Genomic DNA, 14,553 nt, shown 5'->3' with positions numbered 1-14,553 from the left:
TGACTACCAAACACAGCAGGTCCCAGGCCAGTGAGCGGGCCATCCTCTGCCTCAGACCCCTGTGTTCCCATTATGGTTCCGAGGTGTTCTACCATCTTAAAATACGGAACAAATGGACATCCCTCTTGATCAAGGAGGGGAACTGAAAAAAGGTTTCCAGAAAAAAATGGAAAAAAGAAAAAAAGAAAAAAACCACCCACTGTGTCTCCTCCACTGGAAAGAAGCAGATGTCCTGGTCAGTTTTATCCCAACACCCTGTAGTGGAGACTGGCTCTCTCCAATCACCTTACTAGAACTACCTCAGTTCAAAACTGGGCTCTTGGAAATATTCGCCAATGACCTGCATGCTAAAGTATTTACAGGTAAAATGTGTTGATGTCTGTATTTTTAAAATGTGTCAAAACTAACGATGAGTGGATGGAGGATAGATGGATAGATATGTGATAAGGAAAATACAGAAAAAGATCAATTATAAGAATAGATGGTAGGTTCTGTATGTGTATCATTCTTTCAGCTGCTGTATCTGAAATTTTTCATAAGAAAATGTTGAAACAAAAAAATTTTTTAATTGGGCAGACATACAGTACTTTCAGACTTGAGTACTGAGGCAGGATATTTGGCTTTACTGTCCTTTTCCAAAAGAACAGAGAAATAAACTACCTGGGTATTCATGACAATGCATAATGAAGCATGAGTATTTATCCTTTATTAAAAGGATACGTAATAGCCCAGCCAGCCTTCTGGGGTTCAGGGAGACAATCTCTGATTTGAGTATTTCCAGTGCATTGTTAAAACTGACAAGTTAGTCTAGCTGACCCACTCAAGCACCATCTTTAAAATTATCTAACGTGAAGGTCCTGATGATAGTGAGGAATTTCAAAAGCAGAATAGCCGAAAATGAGCCATCGGGCAGAAAATCTTTCAATTAGCCAAAGCCAACAGGCTGACATGGAGGGTTTCTCTTGGGTTTCATGACAGTGTAAGGTGTGGGTTGGTTTTGTTTTCTTTCCAAAGGGGTCTCAGCAGGAAAACTTCTGAGGGTCCTACAGAGTACAGTGGCTTAGGTTTCAAAGTAAATGCAGCTCTGAATTGAAGTCCCTTGAATAACAGTCGAAACCTGGTCAATGACAGGCGGGTTTCCTAAGGTTGGGACATGAATTCTCAATCCTAACTTAAGCATCCCCTGTCAAGTAAAAGGATTAGGTGAGACAAGTCTCAGGAGAAATGCTCTGTTGTGAGCTTATAAAGGGATCCACAAAGCTTTCTTAACATGAGGACTCCATGAGAAATTGTGGATACAGAGGTATGCAAGACTCTTAAGATACCTTGGAGAACCCAATAGAACACTGGGGGTTCACTGCACCAGGTTTTCAATAAACACTTATCAACTGATTGGAGAATAGATTCAAGATAACTAACCCCCAACATTAGTCCAAGTCAAGAGCTTAAAGCATGTAATATCCCATGTCAAGCTTTGTAAGCTATGTCTGCAAAAACCTCCAACCACTCACAATTAATTTTATCCATGCCTCTTCAACACAACTGAGAATAGGCGGAAAGGTCATCGAGACAAAGGTCAGAACCTTTTAGCAAATGCAAAGGAAGGCTCTTTTATTGGAATCTTCCCTGAAAAATTCGGGGCTGCCTCTTAAGAAAGGAGTGATAAAAGTGTTAATATCTTGATGTCATTAATATATCTACATTATGAAAACATCTTTCTTCCTAGATATATTTTACTGCTGTTTATAGATGGTAGTATAGGTCTTCCTTCCTCCCCGCTCCACAGTGACAATTCTAGTCCTAAAAGACTATTTACTCTGGGACCATTTAAACTCTACATTCCTCTTTACCAATAGCAGCTCAAGGCTTCCCCAAACTAACACTGAAGCTAAAAATAAAGTTGCAGGCATAAGGCAAGGGTAAAAATCTGATGTGTCATCTGGTCTACCAAACATGGCCTCCTTACTGAGAGCAGGCATTGCCGTGTTTCCAGATTACAAGGCCACCATGTTCTCAGAATGGTGGGCCATGACCCTGCTGAGACATGACACACTGCTTTTGGCTAGAAGCTGTCATGCAAAGCAGCGACTCTCATTCCACAAGCAGGCTGAGAGGGCCCCTCCAGAAAGAGAATGCGCTCACTTCCTGGCTTGGCGAATGAGAGAGGAGTCCCCAGCCAAAAGGAGGAGGGCAGCAAAGGGAAGCTGGAGGGAGGGCAAGAGGAGTAAACGAAGGGCGGATCCCCAGGGAGCTGCTGGGAAGGAGGCAAGGGCAAGGAAGCTCACACCAGGGAAGAGCTGTGCTCCAACGTTAGCCCCCACAAGGCCACGTCTAATTCTTGCTCAACAAAAACATCAAGCTCACTGGAGTTCTACAGTGGAGCGGGGGTGACGGGGATCTTGAACGTCGGAATCCCCACAGTACCTGCCCTGCTCATGGCTGGCCTGGCCCCCTTGAGCGCACACAATCTTTTTCCTCCAAAAGGTACATATTGCTGGGATGAGGGAAGGCTTTCGGTTTTGAGGAGCTGTCTTCTGTGCTTATCACGCAGGATTGAATGCACAGCCTTCAGGAAATCTTTCCTGCTCTCTGGAGAGCTATGAAAAGAAAAGAAGATTGACACGTGTTAGGGGAAAAGTACTTAACACGTGGGGAACTTCTAATATTCTCACGTGCAGCCCAACAAACATCCCCGAGGGCCAAAGGTTATAAAGACTGAGGCCACAACTCCAATTTCTAGGCTGAGCCATGTTTTCATCGCTGGTGATAGAGAACGCATACTTCTTTCCCTTTACGCTTTGTGATTCATCTCCTGCAGCTAATGTGGGACAGACAGCCCATTAATGAATAGACTGATCCTGCACCCAGACGTTGCCAGATTCTGCTCTTGATACTTAACGGCAAAGCCTTTCATTCTAAAACGCTTTTGCAGGCAATTGAACCACAGGATTCTCAGCTCTGCAGAGCACCCGAGGTCTGATGTCCCAACCAACATCCTTAGTTCCCTCTTGAGCTGGCCTTCTGTTAAATACCAACTACTCCCATGACACATTTCAACAAGTTAATGCTACATTGTAGAGAACCGAACAATCTTCCCAAGTCCTAATTCCCACAGTAAAAAGGTACTTCCTAGGTAAGAGTCATTTTTCTCATTAGGTTCTCAGTATTTTTACCCGGGTAAGTGTCACCTGGTATTCCTTATTAATGACGAATATGGCATCTCTAGGAGCAGGCTCACCAGACCCCATGGACCTTACCAACAAAACCACAAATGGTAAATATGGCACCCAAACCACATGTGGATCATTTGAAAAAAAAAAGTCAATTCTAGTCCCAGGAGCCTCCCACATTCCGCCCTTTATTGATTTCTCACTCAACACAGAGAGGTGATGCAGATACACAAAACAGGGGCTTTGAAGTCAAACCTACCTGAGTTTGAACTCAGTGTTCATTTGCTATAATATTTTAGGCAAAGTACCCTCCAAGAGCCTTGGCTCCCCATATGTAAAATGGAAGAATGTACCTCAGTCTGGCTAAATGAAATAATGCATACAAGGGGCTTAGCATAGTTCATGCTTGGTTACTGTGCCTTCTTATGATGCTAGCAATAACATGAAAAAATACTGCTAATAATCATAACAACATTGATTCTCTCAGATCTTTTTTTTTAAAAAGATTTTATTTATTTGTGAGAGATAGAGAGCGAGAACGTGCACGCACAAGCAGAGGGAGAGGCAGAGGGAGAAGCAGACTCCCCGCTGAGCAAGGAGCCTGATGCAGAACTCCATCCCAGGACCCCAAGATCATGACCTGAGCCGAAGGCAGACGCTTAACCAACTGAGCCACCCAGGCATTCCAACTCTGTCAGATTTCTTTGCAGGGAAATTACAGCATATTACTACCCGGGGTGTGGGGTACTGGGGAAGTACTGAGTAAATCACTAAGTACACACGATTAGCTTAAAGCCTAACTGAGTACAGATCATATGTCAAGCAAAATACACCGGAACACTGGCCATCGGGACCATTCATTGTGACATTTTTTTAGGCAAAAAAACAAAGAGAGGGAGAACTGGCTGCATTGGAAAAAGGTCTTAAAGTCTCATGGAGGAGGAGGAGGAGAGGGAAGGACAAGGGGGGAAGGAAAAGAACAAGAAGAAATCAGTAGAAGCCCTTCTAAGTGCAGCTTCCTCCTGAGATCTGTAGGTGAACCTGAGCAACCTGTGGCACCTCCCTATCCGAAATTTCTCTGCATGACCAGGAGCCGGGTAGTGCCTGCACGCCCTCTCACCTCGTCCCAGCTGGTTCTCCATCTGCCTCATCTCAGACATGCCACAGTATAAACAATGCGTCTAAACACCAAAACAAAATTGTACAAGACAGCCACGTCCTTCTAATCTACTTCTAATCAAATATAACTATGGGAAGAAAGCCCTCATTTGAACATCGCATATACAAGAAAATTCCTACTTCCTTTTAGAAAGATACGGAGTTAATGAGGTTATTGTCTATGTTCTGATAAAATCAGTTTAACGTGTCCAATTAGCGTTATTTATTTTTAAAGATTTTATTTATTTATTTGAGAGAGAGAGAGAGAGAGAGAGCAAGCATGAGTGGGGGGAGGGGCAGAGGGAGAAGCCAACTCCCCACTGAGCAGTGAGCCCGACACAGGGCCCGATCCCAGAACTCTGAGATCATGACCAGAGCCGAAGGCAGACGCCTAACTGACTGAGCCACCTAGGTGCCCCCCAATTAGTGTTATTTAATAAGTGTTGCTCATTTCTGAAATGTACAAGAAAAAGCATGCAGCGTCTAGGGACGCATAGGCTGACGTGCAGACCCCGGAGCGGGGAGGGACATCGAGCCATCACATCCCTCCCGGCCCCAGGCTCACCTGCAGCAGAGATGGAAGACCCTCTCCGGCCTCCCTTCAGATTCAGATTTCACATGGACAATCTCACACACAGCGTTTGCTTCCGCATCTAGACAAATTAAAACAAGAACGAATTAGGGTGTGTCTCAGATTTATTTGCATTTTTACAAAAGCATTTTCTACGCCTTGCTCTAAGATTCCAGAGTGCAGAGCCTCCAAAGGCCAAAGGTACCTCGCTGCCATCCTTGTCATCTTAAAGAGACAAAGGGAAAGCCTTAATGGGTGTGAAGGAAAAGAACACTTGGAAAATTTCCAGTTGCTGAAATCTCCTGCTCGATGGTCTAGAGGGCAATCAGTCCACCATATTGATTCCAGAACTGCCCCCTTTCGATGCACAGCCTGTTTGGCAGAACTGTTTCAGCTGAGTGAGGAGTTGTAAAGGCAGATTCCATCAGGCCAGTGCTAGAGAGGCAGGTCCTCGTGTCCATGGCGGGAGCCCTCCCTGCGAGTGACCAGGCCTAGGGCCCTGGACAAATGGGGTTCTGCTTTCTCGGCACCCCCAGGGTACCCACTCTGAGGGAAGCAAAAATGGGATGCTGAGAAGGTGGGGAACAGTTAGGCTTTAATTTCTAAGCCTTACAATGCTTGCAGTACCATATTCTTTTAGGTCCTGAACAGACTGTTTGTGAAAGGAACAATCACACTAAACATTCGAGACTGCACACGGTGAGGTCTCGGCCTTCTCCAGTGGGTCAGAGCCCTGGTCACAAACCCTCACTGTGCCCACATTATGTAATCCCAACCAGGGCTCATCTGCCAAAATTTCCACAAATCTTCCCAAATGAAGATAAAAATCAAGCAACTGCACGTTCTGATTTCTCAGATCCACTGGAACGTATCTCATAATGAGAAACATGTTGGCTGGTCTTTATAACTCTGTTAGAATAAGCTTTTATCTTGATTGTTTTAAGCTTGATTTGAATGAAAAGCAGAGTGAGAACGGAATGGCATATCACAAAGATGGCTTTGTTTTCAAAATTTAAATTCTTCATGTATTTAGTCCTCAATGAAGGGAAAATTTCTGGCTCAGAAGCCTGCAGTTTTCTATAAACATAAGCGTTCCATCTTATAAACCAGGCACAAGGAAACACAAACTAGATAATCTGCAACCTAAGATTGCAAAATAGGACAAGAATAGTGTTTAAGTGCCCGAACCTCAGAATGCCATTACAGCTGTGTTAGATCTACAATTTACAGGGTCTCGCAAGTCAAATTGTTAAGTAAAAAGGCACCAGAGTAAATCTCTGTGCTGGAAGATCAGGAAGAAACCTTCTTAAGGTAAATGTATTCATTTGTCTGATGTGGGTTTTGCATTTGACATTTTCTACTGCAAGGGATCACAAAAGTGTAGGAAGCTATATCTAGTTGAATTTGGGTGAATAATTGAAGGTTTCCTAAATACCACATGACATTGGACTAAGGAGACGTGGTTTTATGAGGATCACAGCCAATTTTCTTGCTCATGGAGGTGACAGGTAGAAGTGGGGGAAAGATGAGCAATACACAGTGGACATATCGGATGCCAGAGAGGATATAGAAAGAGGGATCTACCGTGTATGTGTGGAGGTCCCTTCCATGGCCTCCCTGTCTAACCAGATGGCTGCACCTGCTGGCCTGAGAGTTTCTACCTGACCCCCAAGGTGCCCCCTCTGGGGTGTGCTCAGGAGAGCCCCTGCTGACAGGTCTTCCCTAGAATGGCCTCAAATTAGGCCCTGGATGGGGCCTCCGAGTGACAGAAATAGTCCTCTTGGTCAATACCCTGCTGGCGTTCACGGCTCTTCTCTTGAGCTTACAGCACCATCTAATTCATATTAACAAGTATATTCCTTGCTATCCGACAACTCGCTTCACTGCTATTTGGATCACAGAAAAAGGCCTGACATTTCAAAGGCCTCCACACTAATACAAAGTTTGTAATGCTTCACACACACACACAAATGTGTATTTGATGGCTTTTTTGTGCTTTTGGTGGTCTTTTCCAGTCTCCTGGTTAAAAACCAAGTGAGTTATTTTACATGGGCTTTATCTGCTCATGGTCTCAAGGATTCTGTCCAGAAGTACAAGACTCACTGCTACTCTGACATCAGGCACTGTAATATTAATATATACAACAAAACGACTGGAATTCCTCAGAAAGATTTTGAAGACATCACATCCATTCACTCGGGTCATTCATTCATTCAAATAGTTAATAAATGGCTGGGTAAACAAGAGGCAGGGGAGAGACTGGGGGAAAAGAGAGTTAAATATAGGAGAAAAAAGGGTAGTAGGGTGGTTCGACCAAGAGCATGGGTTCAGACCAACAATTCACACACACATCAAACACGTGCACCCGGCACATTTCAGGGTTTACCTGCGCTCGCCAAAGCTCGAACCTGCAGAGCTTCAGTAGGGATCATGTGCCGAAATCGGAAGGGGTCCCAGTCCTCATAAATTGAAAGCCTGTGAGATCCTACCTGCAGGAAGAGAAGGAACCAGGTGCCTGAGAACAGTCTGCTCTAGCCTCGAGTGGACCCGCCCCACCCCCAGAAGATCAGTGAGTCTGGAACCCCCACGCTCGTCTGGAGGGACATCAGCCCTACTGGCACTTTGGTTCGTCCAGCGGAAAGCGAGAGGCCGTGTGATAAACAAGCATGGGGTGTGCAAATGAGTTCACTGACTAGATCCAGGTAAAAGAGAGACACGGGAAGGCGGAGAATAGAGACCCCCAGAAGGAGAACAGAAAAAGCAAACAAGTGTGGGGAAGGTTCCGGCTACGGCAGGCCCGATAGCTATTCGCTTTCATGCTCTCAACGTGAGCCTGCCAGAGAGAAGGCAGGATGGGCAATTTCCTCCAGTCCTTAGCAACACTGCAAATGTGTTTAAAAGTTTAAAAAAAAACAAAAGGCAAGAAAATCCTAAGAGGCTGGTGTCTGGCCAAGGGGTAGAAATAAGATTCTTACAAGTTTCTTCTTCTGTTTGGAGCCATCTTTATATACAAGGACCACAGCAGTTTTGAAGACTGGAAAAAAAAAAAGAAATAAGACACAGGCGGTTACAGCACATAACGTGTGGGGCTTTCCCCTGAACCCCACTAACGTGGGGTTATCGACACTACAGCTCGGAAGAAGGCAGCGAGATGAGCCAGCGCTGACTTCACCTTCCGCCCGTTCACCCAGCCTATTGAGACAACGCTTTCCAGCTTCCATAAAAACACAGAAAGCCCAAATAAATGGAAATAAACCCTTCCGCCCCACTGGAAACTTTTGGGTTAAACACCATTTAACTATGGTGTCATCTCAAGTTTAAAACACCAGCGATACACATGTTAACAGAAATGTACTAGGTCAGTGATAATAACAATATCGCTTACGGCGATTTAGACTTATGCCAACCAGCCTACTAGTACACATACACGCACAGAGTGTTCAGAGTTTGGGACACAGAATTCATCTTTCTGACCCGAAGAAATGAAAATTAGTTTATGAAGCAGAATGCATTTGCACTTCCTCCCAAAAGGCTGAATCACAGGAAGCATTTAGAAACAGGGAGTAGGCCGGTTTATTCTTCCAGTCTTTGAGGGGTGGGGAGACACAATAGTTATGCACAGTCCATAGAATTCCTTGAACAATGCCAAGCATGGTGACCACTCGGCGACTCTGACCCCTCCTACAGGGGAGGAAGAAGCGGCGCCCAGAGGGCCGGAAGTGGAGCGAGCCCATCCTTGGTTCTGGGTGGCAGGGACTCCATCCCCCTGCATGCCCTGGCCCCAAGGCAGAGCCGAGGCCCCGTCAGTCCCACGGCAGCCGGAGGGGGCACGCCTGGTGTACCAGACCCAGAATTACAAAGGGAATGGATGTTCCGAAAATTCTTCATCGGGGTGGGGTGGGGGTAGGCTCCCAGGCCCTATGGAGACCAACCCAAAGTGTCTGGTTCATTTTCCATCCTATTTCCATCCCGCCTCCCCTTTGTGCAGGATGGCTCTCACCTTCCTTGAAGAAAAGAGCCTGAAGGCATAAAGAAACAAACTCTAGCCACTGGGTCTGGACTGCTCCTGGCCCCGCACACTCACAGCATCCGGCCCCCCTCAAGAATCCCAGAGGATGGACTGAGAGGCTCCCTCTCTAAAGTTCCCACTGGCCAAGGAAGCTGCACCAGCTCTGCACAGAGGCTGAGGCTGGCACCTGAAGGGGCCCTGTGTGCTCACCATGAAGCCTCCAGAACTCACAGTGGCCAGGATAACCGGGTCCTTTAAAACTGAGGGAGCTCCACTCCAGGAGAGGGTGTCCAGTGACCTGAGTCTCAGAAGACCCACCACGTCCCTGGGACCACATCTCAGTGGGGGTAGTTGCCATGGTTCTAAAAAGGCTACTGGTCTGCCTCAGTTTACCTTGACCTCAGCCATCTTGGATCACAGTGGTGGGGCAGCGTGGTCCCCAGCCGGGGCTATGGCCACCTCCTCCTTAAGCTCTCCCTGATCCCCTGGGGCTATTTTCACTCAACTGACTCCAAGTGCTGCCCAATCTCGTAGACACCACCTCAATCAAAACTCCTAGCTACCCCTGCCAGCCCAAGCACTCCCTCCACACCCCCAGAGCTGATCATCTAATACCCCAAAGGCGGGAGCCTAGACAAATTATTTCTTTTTCTTCTTTTTTTTTTTGAGGTGAGGATCATCAACATGCAGTACAGCTTAGCTGTCCTGTGAGCAAAATATCAAGGTACTAGGTTGGCAGTACATCGATTTCAGTTTCAGAAGAAAGCTGCACTGTTTCCTGAGATTAGAGATTTAAATCAAGACAAGAGACAACCATGTCTTAACCCCAAAGCTGCCAGTTCCGTGGTAATCACTCTGCTTCCCTTTAAAACAACTCCTCCTGATTTCGAAAGGCATTTCCAAGGCTCTGTTCGTGCCACCAAAACGGCCCAACATGGCACCTTTACAGACTGGGAATCCATAAATAATCTCATTATGGTGACGACAGTCTGCCTTTACTCATAACCCTGGCTTTAATCCTTCCTGCTCCTCTTTACTATTACCCTGGAGACAACTCTGAAAAAGCCTGCCTCCCCTAGAGCCTCGGGCGCGTCTCCCCTTGCTAACTCTGGCGCCTGTGGGATCCACGGGCAGTGTGATCACTGATGATGGGCTGGGGGCTCCCTTCTGGGGAGCCACCCCCCCTCCTAACCCCAGGAAGCAACCCACGGGGCAGGGAACAGAGTGACGCAGAGTGAAACACACACTGTTTGTGCAGCGAGGGGCAAGTAAAAACCCCAAACCTCAAAACCAGCATTTTCCAGAACCCTTTATACCACTGGCTGGCAGACTGGGGCCCGCGGCCCACTCACTACAGCCTGTGAATACAGGTGCCCATTTGGTTACATATCGTCTATGACTGCCTTTGACGACATATGGCCTCTTGGCCCTTGAAGCCTAAAGTATTTACTATGTGGCCTTTTACAGAGAAAGTTGGTCGACCCTCCTTTCTCCCAAATTATTTTCTTCTTTTAAATCTGTTTCTTTCTTTTTTTTTTAAGATTTTATTTATTTGAGAGACAGACAGAGAGCATGAGGAGGGGGAGGGGCAGAGGGAGAAGCAGACTCCCCGCTGAGCAGGGAGCCCGACGCGGGGCTCGATCCCAGGACCCTGAGATCATGACCTAAGCCGAAGGCAGACGCTCAACCGAATGAGCCACCCAGGCACCCCTAAATCTGTTGATTTCTAACCATAGGAAATCTGTACAATTTAGGAGATAGTCATGAAAAATCCCAGTGTGGAACTCTGGAACCATTCATCTGTAGCCCAGAATCAGAAACAGGTAGACGGTGTGGGTCATTTACTTTGGAATCCTACCTCCCAGAAGCGACCTACCAAGAAGCATCCGAAAGCTCCCAACCCTTCCAAGAAGAAATTACAGTGTAAGAGACACAACTGGTAAAATTATCCCCAGCCCTGCCCAAAGCAGCCGCTCATCAAAAACTACCAACATGTTACAGTATCCCAATACTTTCTTGTCTGTCATATCTGGTCACACATTTTCCTTGCACACTTCTACCCATCTTTGTTATTTTTAAGGAAATGGTATCAACAGCTCTAGTTACTCTTTGAAAATATTAGTAACGTCACTAAGTTTTTCAGTGAAGGCTGAGTGATCTAGGCAGGAAGTATGATAGTCTTTATGTTCAACGCTCTGATCTTAATACCACTAGGATGTTCCATTTGGGGATACTCTGTTCACATCGTGGGGGAAAGAAAAAAAGAAGTGTTCAGTTAAAGAAGCAATAAGCAACCACCCCTTTCCCCTAGAAACACGAGGTAAGGTAAGAGAACGGAAAATACTAGATTTCTTTTATATTGTGTGCCTACCCATGAATCTCCTGTGGGGGCTTGGAAAAGATACAACATAAAACAAACACATGCGCTGTTGGTTGTTTTATACTCAGAACAGCACTGGATGTCAAACAACAATTTTCCTGCAACCAAGAGCCATAGTTCCTGAATTACACGCAATTCCCATAGTTTTCTCTCTCAAAATGCCTATCCCGATACAACCAAGTGAGAGTTCTGATTGCAGCAACTGGATCCATCCAAACTAGTTTATTAAAAAATAAATCATTCGCAAGCATCTCTGCTTTGGCTAGTATTAGTCACGCGACTGAAAAGCACCTCACAACTGATCAAGGCACCCCAGTGTGGTCCCAAAAGGTCAGCTGTGAACCAATGTCCTGAATCCCAGCACCACCCACAGCAATGGAGTCAGAGAGACGAGGAGAGAGCTCAGATTTGAGGTCTCAGAACAAGGCAGTGTTGTCTTCATTTTTCACATGAGTTTTCCTTGGCGTATTATTAACCCGTTCTTTTGTTTTGTTTTGTTTTAAAGATTTTACTTACTTTATTTGACAGACAGTGAGAGAGCACAAGCAGGGGAAGCAGCAGAGGAAGAGGGAGAAGCAGGCTCCCCGCTGAGCAGAGATCCCGACGCGGGGCTCGATCCCAGGACCCTGGGATCATGGACCTGAGCTGAAGGCAGACGCTTAACCGACTGAGCCACCCAGGCGCCCCAACACGTTCTTTTCAAAAGATAATCAGAGCAGTGACAACAACAACAAAATCTTTCCCTGCCTGTGTGCTGATACACGGGGCAGCCCTGGCAAGGGCATCCTCTCTCTCCCACGTAACGGGGTGGTGCCACTGGCCAGATGGACCTGGAAGGTTTAGTTTACTATTTGGGACATGTTGGTGGCTGGGGCAGGGAGACCGATTCAGGTAACTGTAATGAACTTAACGTTAATAAACTGGGTCTTGAGAAAGAAATATTCTTATTTTGAAAAATAAGCCCAGCTTCCCTCTCTGTGCTACCCCCTACCAACCCTGTTATTATTATTTTTTTTAGAAAGAGAGAGAGAGAGAGAGAGCAAGCAGGGTGGGGCAGAGAGAGAGAGAGGGAGAGAATCTTACGTAGGCTCCACACCTAACACGGGGCTTGAGCTCACAACCCTGAGATCCTGATCTGAGCTAAACTCAAGAGTCAGATGCTTAACTGATGAGCCACCCAGGCGCCCCAACCCTGTTCTGATACATACCAAAAGCTGCCAATTCTGGCTCCTTTTTCCACTTTCCCAGGGAGGCTGGCGGGTTTGGCCATATCACCGTGGTGTGCAAAAGCAGGTCCCCCATGCTCAGATCTGCCACCTGAAAAGCAGGGACAGGGCAAACCGTAGCAGGTGGTGTTATAAACATACAGATTTTCACATTTTAAAATCTGGCAGGCTGATGTCAATCTTACCTCATGAAAATATTGTCTTTAAAAACATCTGGTCACTTTTTTTTCTCCCTTTATCCCACGTTTGTCTATAAGAATTTCAAGAATAAAGTGGCAAAAGGTAGAAACTGGGGCCCCTCCAAATTCACACACAGTAAATCTGTCAAAACTATCTCCAAAATTGGCAAAGGTCTGTGTTCAAATGGAGACAGGTGCCCAAGGAGAGACGAATGGCCATCATCACAGAGATCCGCCCCAGAAAACTAGGCCTTTCCACCTGCGAGTTTAAGCCCCCTTGGAGCCAAGGTTTTTTCCAGGAAACAGTGGAATCAATTATTTTTTCTTCTTCCAGCTCTTTGTGAAGATTTCATTTCGCTTTCGAGGAGGGAGAAGCCAACCGAGGAGTTTGAAGAGCGCTCTGGAAGGGTGTGCAGCATGAGCTCTGGGATTCGCAGACGCCGTGAGGTCCAGTCGCACAGCCGGGAAGGTCAAGTGCCAGCCCATCCCGGTGAGTTCTGGAGAGCACCAGACACGGTTCTGCAGTAATCCGGTGCCTACGCCTCTCGACAGCCCTGTCTGCCTTTCTCACCGGAATCCGGGGCCCTCGTGCGAGCCCACCCGAGTCTCCTCCTACCCTCTCAGCAGCACACTCACCGGTGGGAGGATCGTCTGGTGTCTCGACCTGCTCTCAGGGCAACCACATCAGAGAAAAAGGCTTCGTAACAATCAGAGACCACAGTCCACCCACCGATAAATACCGTAAGCTGTGGGCAGGCTCTGCATCCGCAGAAATCAAGCTCAAGGAAGCATTTCAGATATTTAAAACGTTGATGTAGGGGCGCCTGGGTGCCTCAGTCATTAAGCGTCTGCCTTTGGCTCGGGTCATGACCCCAGGGTCCTGGGATCGAGCCCCGCATCGGGCTCCCTGCTCAGCAGGAAGCCTGCTTCTCCCTCTCCCACTCTCCCTGCTTGTGTTCCCTCTCTCACTGTGTCTCTCACTGTCAAATAAATAAATAAAATCTTTAAAAAATAACTAACTAACTAACTAAATAAATAAATAAATAAAACGTTGATGTTGAGCTTCTCAAAGACACATGTTCTGTTGCTTATGCTCTGATAGGGTTTCTAGATAGCAGCGACTGAGCAACCCTCTGCTGAACCCAGGGCCATTTGGCATTGCTCTTCCTGAGTCACCAAGCCAGACTACGATGCTGGCAATGTGGCTCCAGCAGTAAAAAATACAGTGGTGTTGCTGCCACTGTCGTGACTGGGGGCTCATTAGAATAAAAATTACTCTATTATTGACCTGTGTTATTAGTAGTATAGGCAAGGGTAAAAAAAAATGTCAGCCATCAGACTAGCTTGTCTGGACATATCAAGTAACGAGCCAACCAACCTCCCAGGACAGGATCAGCCAAGGAAACCATATAGTCTCTACCACCCCTGCCCCAAGCACCCACACAGCGGTGCTTACACACAAAAGTCAAATTCCCAGGTAGCATTCTGGGCTCCAGCCTTAGGGGGTACGTCTTTAAAAGTGATTAAAAGCTCACTAGGGCAGATGGTTGTCCAAACTCTCCTTCCTCCTTCCGACAGGATTCTGGGTCTGCACGCTCTGCCATGTGATCTTTCTAGCACCTCCCACTAGACCAGGCAAATCCCTGATGACTCTGGGCTTGGCCATGTGCCCTAGGCCATGGACTTGGCATAACAAGTTTCCACCAGGCCTCCTGAGCTCCCCGCTTCCAGGCATGGAAAGGGCATGCCTGAGCCTAGCTGTGTTCAACAAGAACACACCTGAGCCTTATTCTCTGGAGCTCACCAAGAGAAGCCAAAGCTCAGCTAGCCCACACACCTGTGTTTGTGGTAGCAAACTCG

The 14,553-nt window shown here is 46.7% G+C and overlaps 1 protein-coding gene across 13 annotated transcripts in view; it reads right to left on the bottom strand.

The window, feature by feature from the left end:
* Window positions 1-14,553, bottom strand: part of TIAM1 (TIAM Rac1 associated GEF 1) — a 373,738-nt gene that overhangs the window by 3,706 nt on the left and 355,479 nt on the right. For all 13 annotated transcript variants that reach the window (XM_078053766.1, XM_078054151.1, XM_078054194.1 and 10 more), the window contains 5 exons: window positions 12,497-12,605; window positions 7,875-7,933; window positions 7,286-7,388; window positions 4,894-4,981; window positions 2,425-2,597 (listed from right to left, as the gene is read on the bottom strand). In XM_078053766.1, coding sequence (XP_077909892.1) covers window positions 2,425-2,597; window positions 4,894-4,981; window positions 7,286-7,388; window positions 7,875-7,933; window positions 12,497-12,605 — 532 coding nt within the window. The remainder of the gene's footprint in view (window positions 1-2,424; window positions 2,598-4,893; window positions 4,982-7,285; window positions 7,389-7,874; window positions 7,934-12,496; window positions 12,606-14,553) is intronic.

The sequence above is a fragment of the Halichoerus grypus genome, chromosome 1 (assembly GCF_964656455.1).
Source record: "Halichoerus grypus chromosome 1, mHalGry1.hap1.1, whole genome shotgun sequence".
Taxonomy (NCBI): Eukaryota; Metazoa; Chordata; class Mammalia; order Carnivora; family Phocidae; genus Halichoerus; species Halichoerus grypus.
Note: the sequence above shows the minus strand (reverse complement) of the source record. Positions and strands in the feature narration are given on the sequence as shown.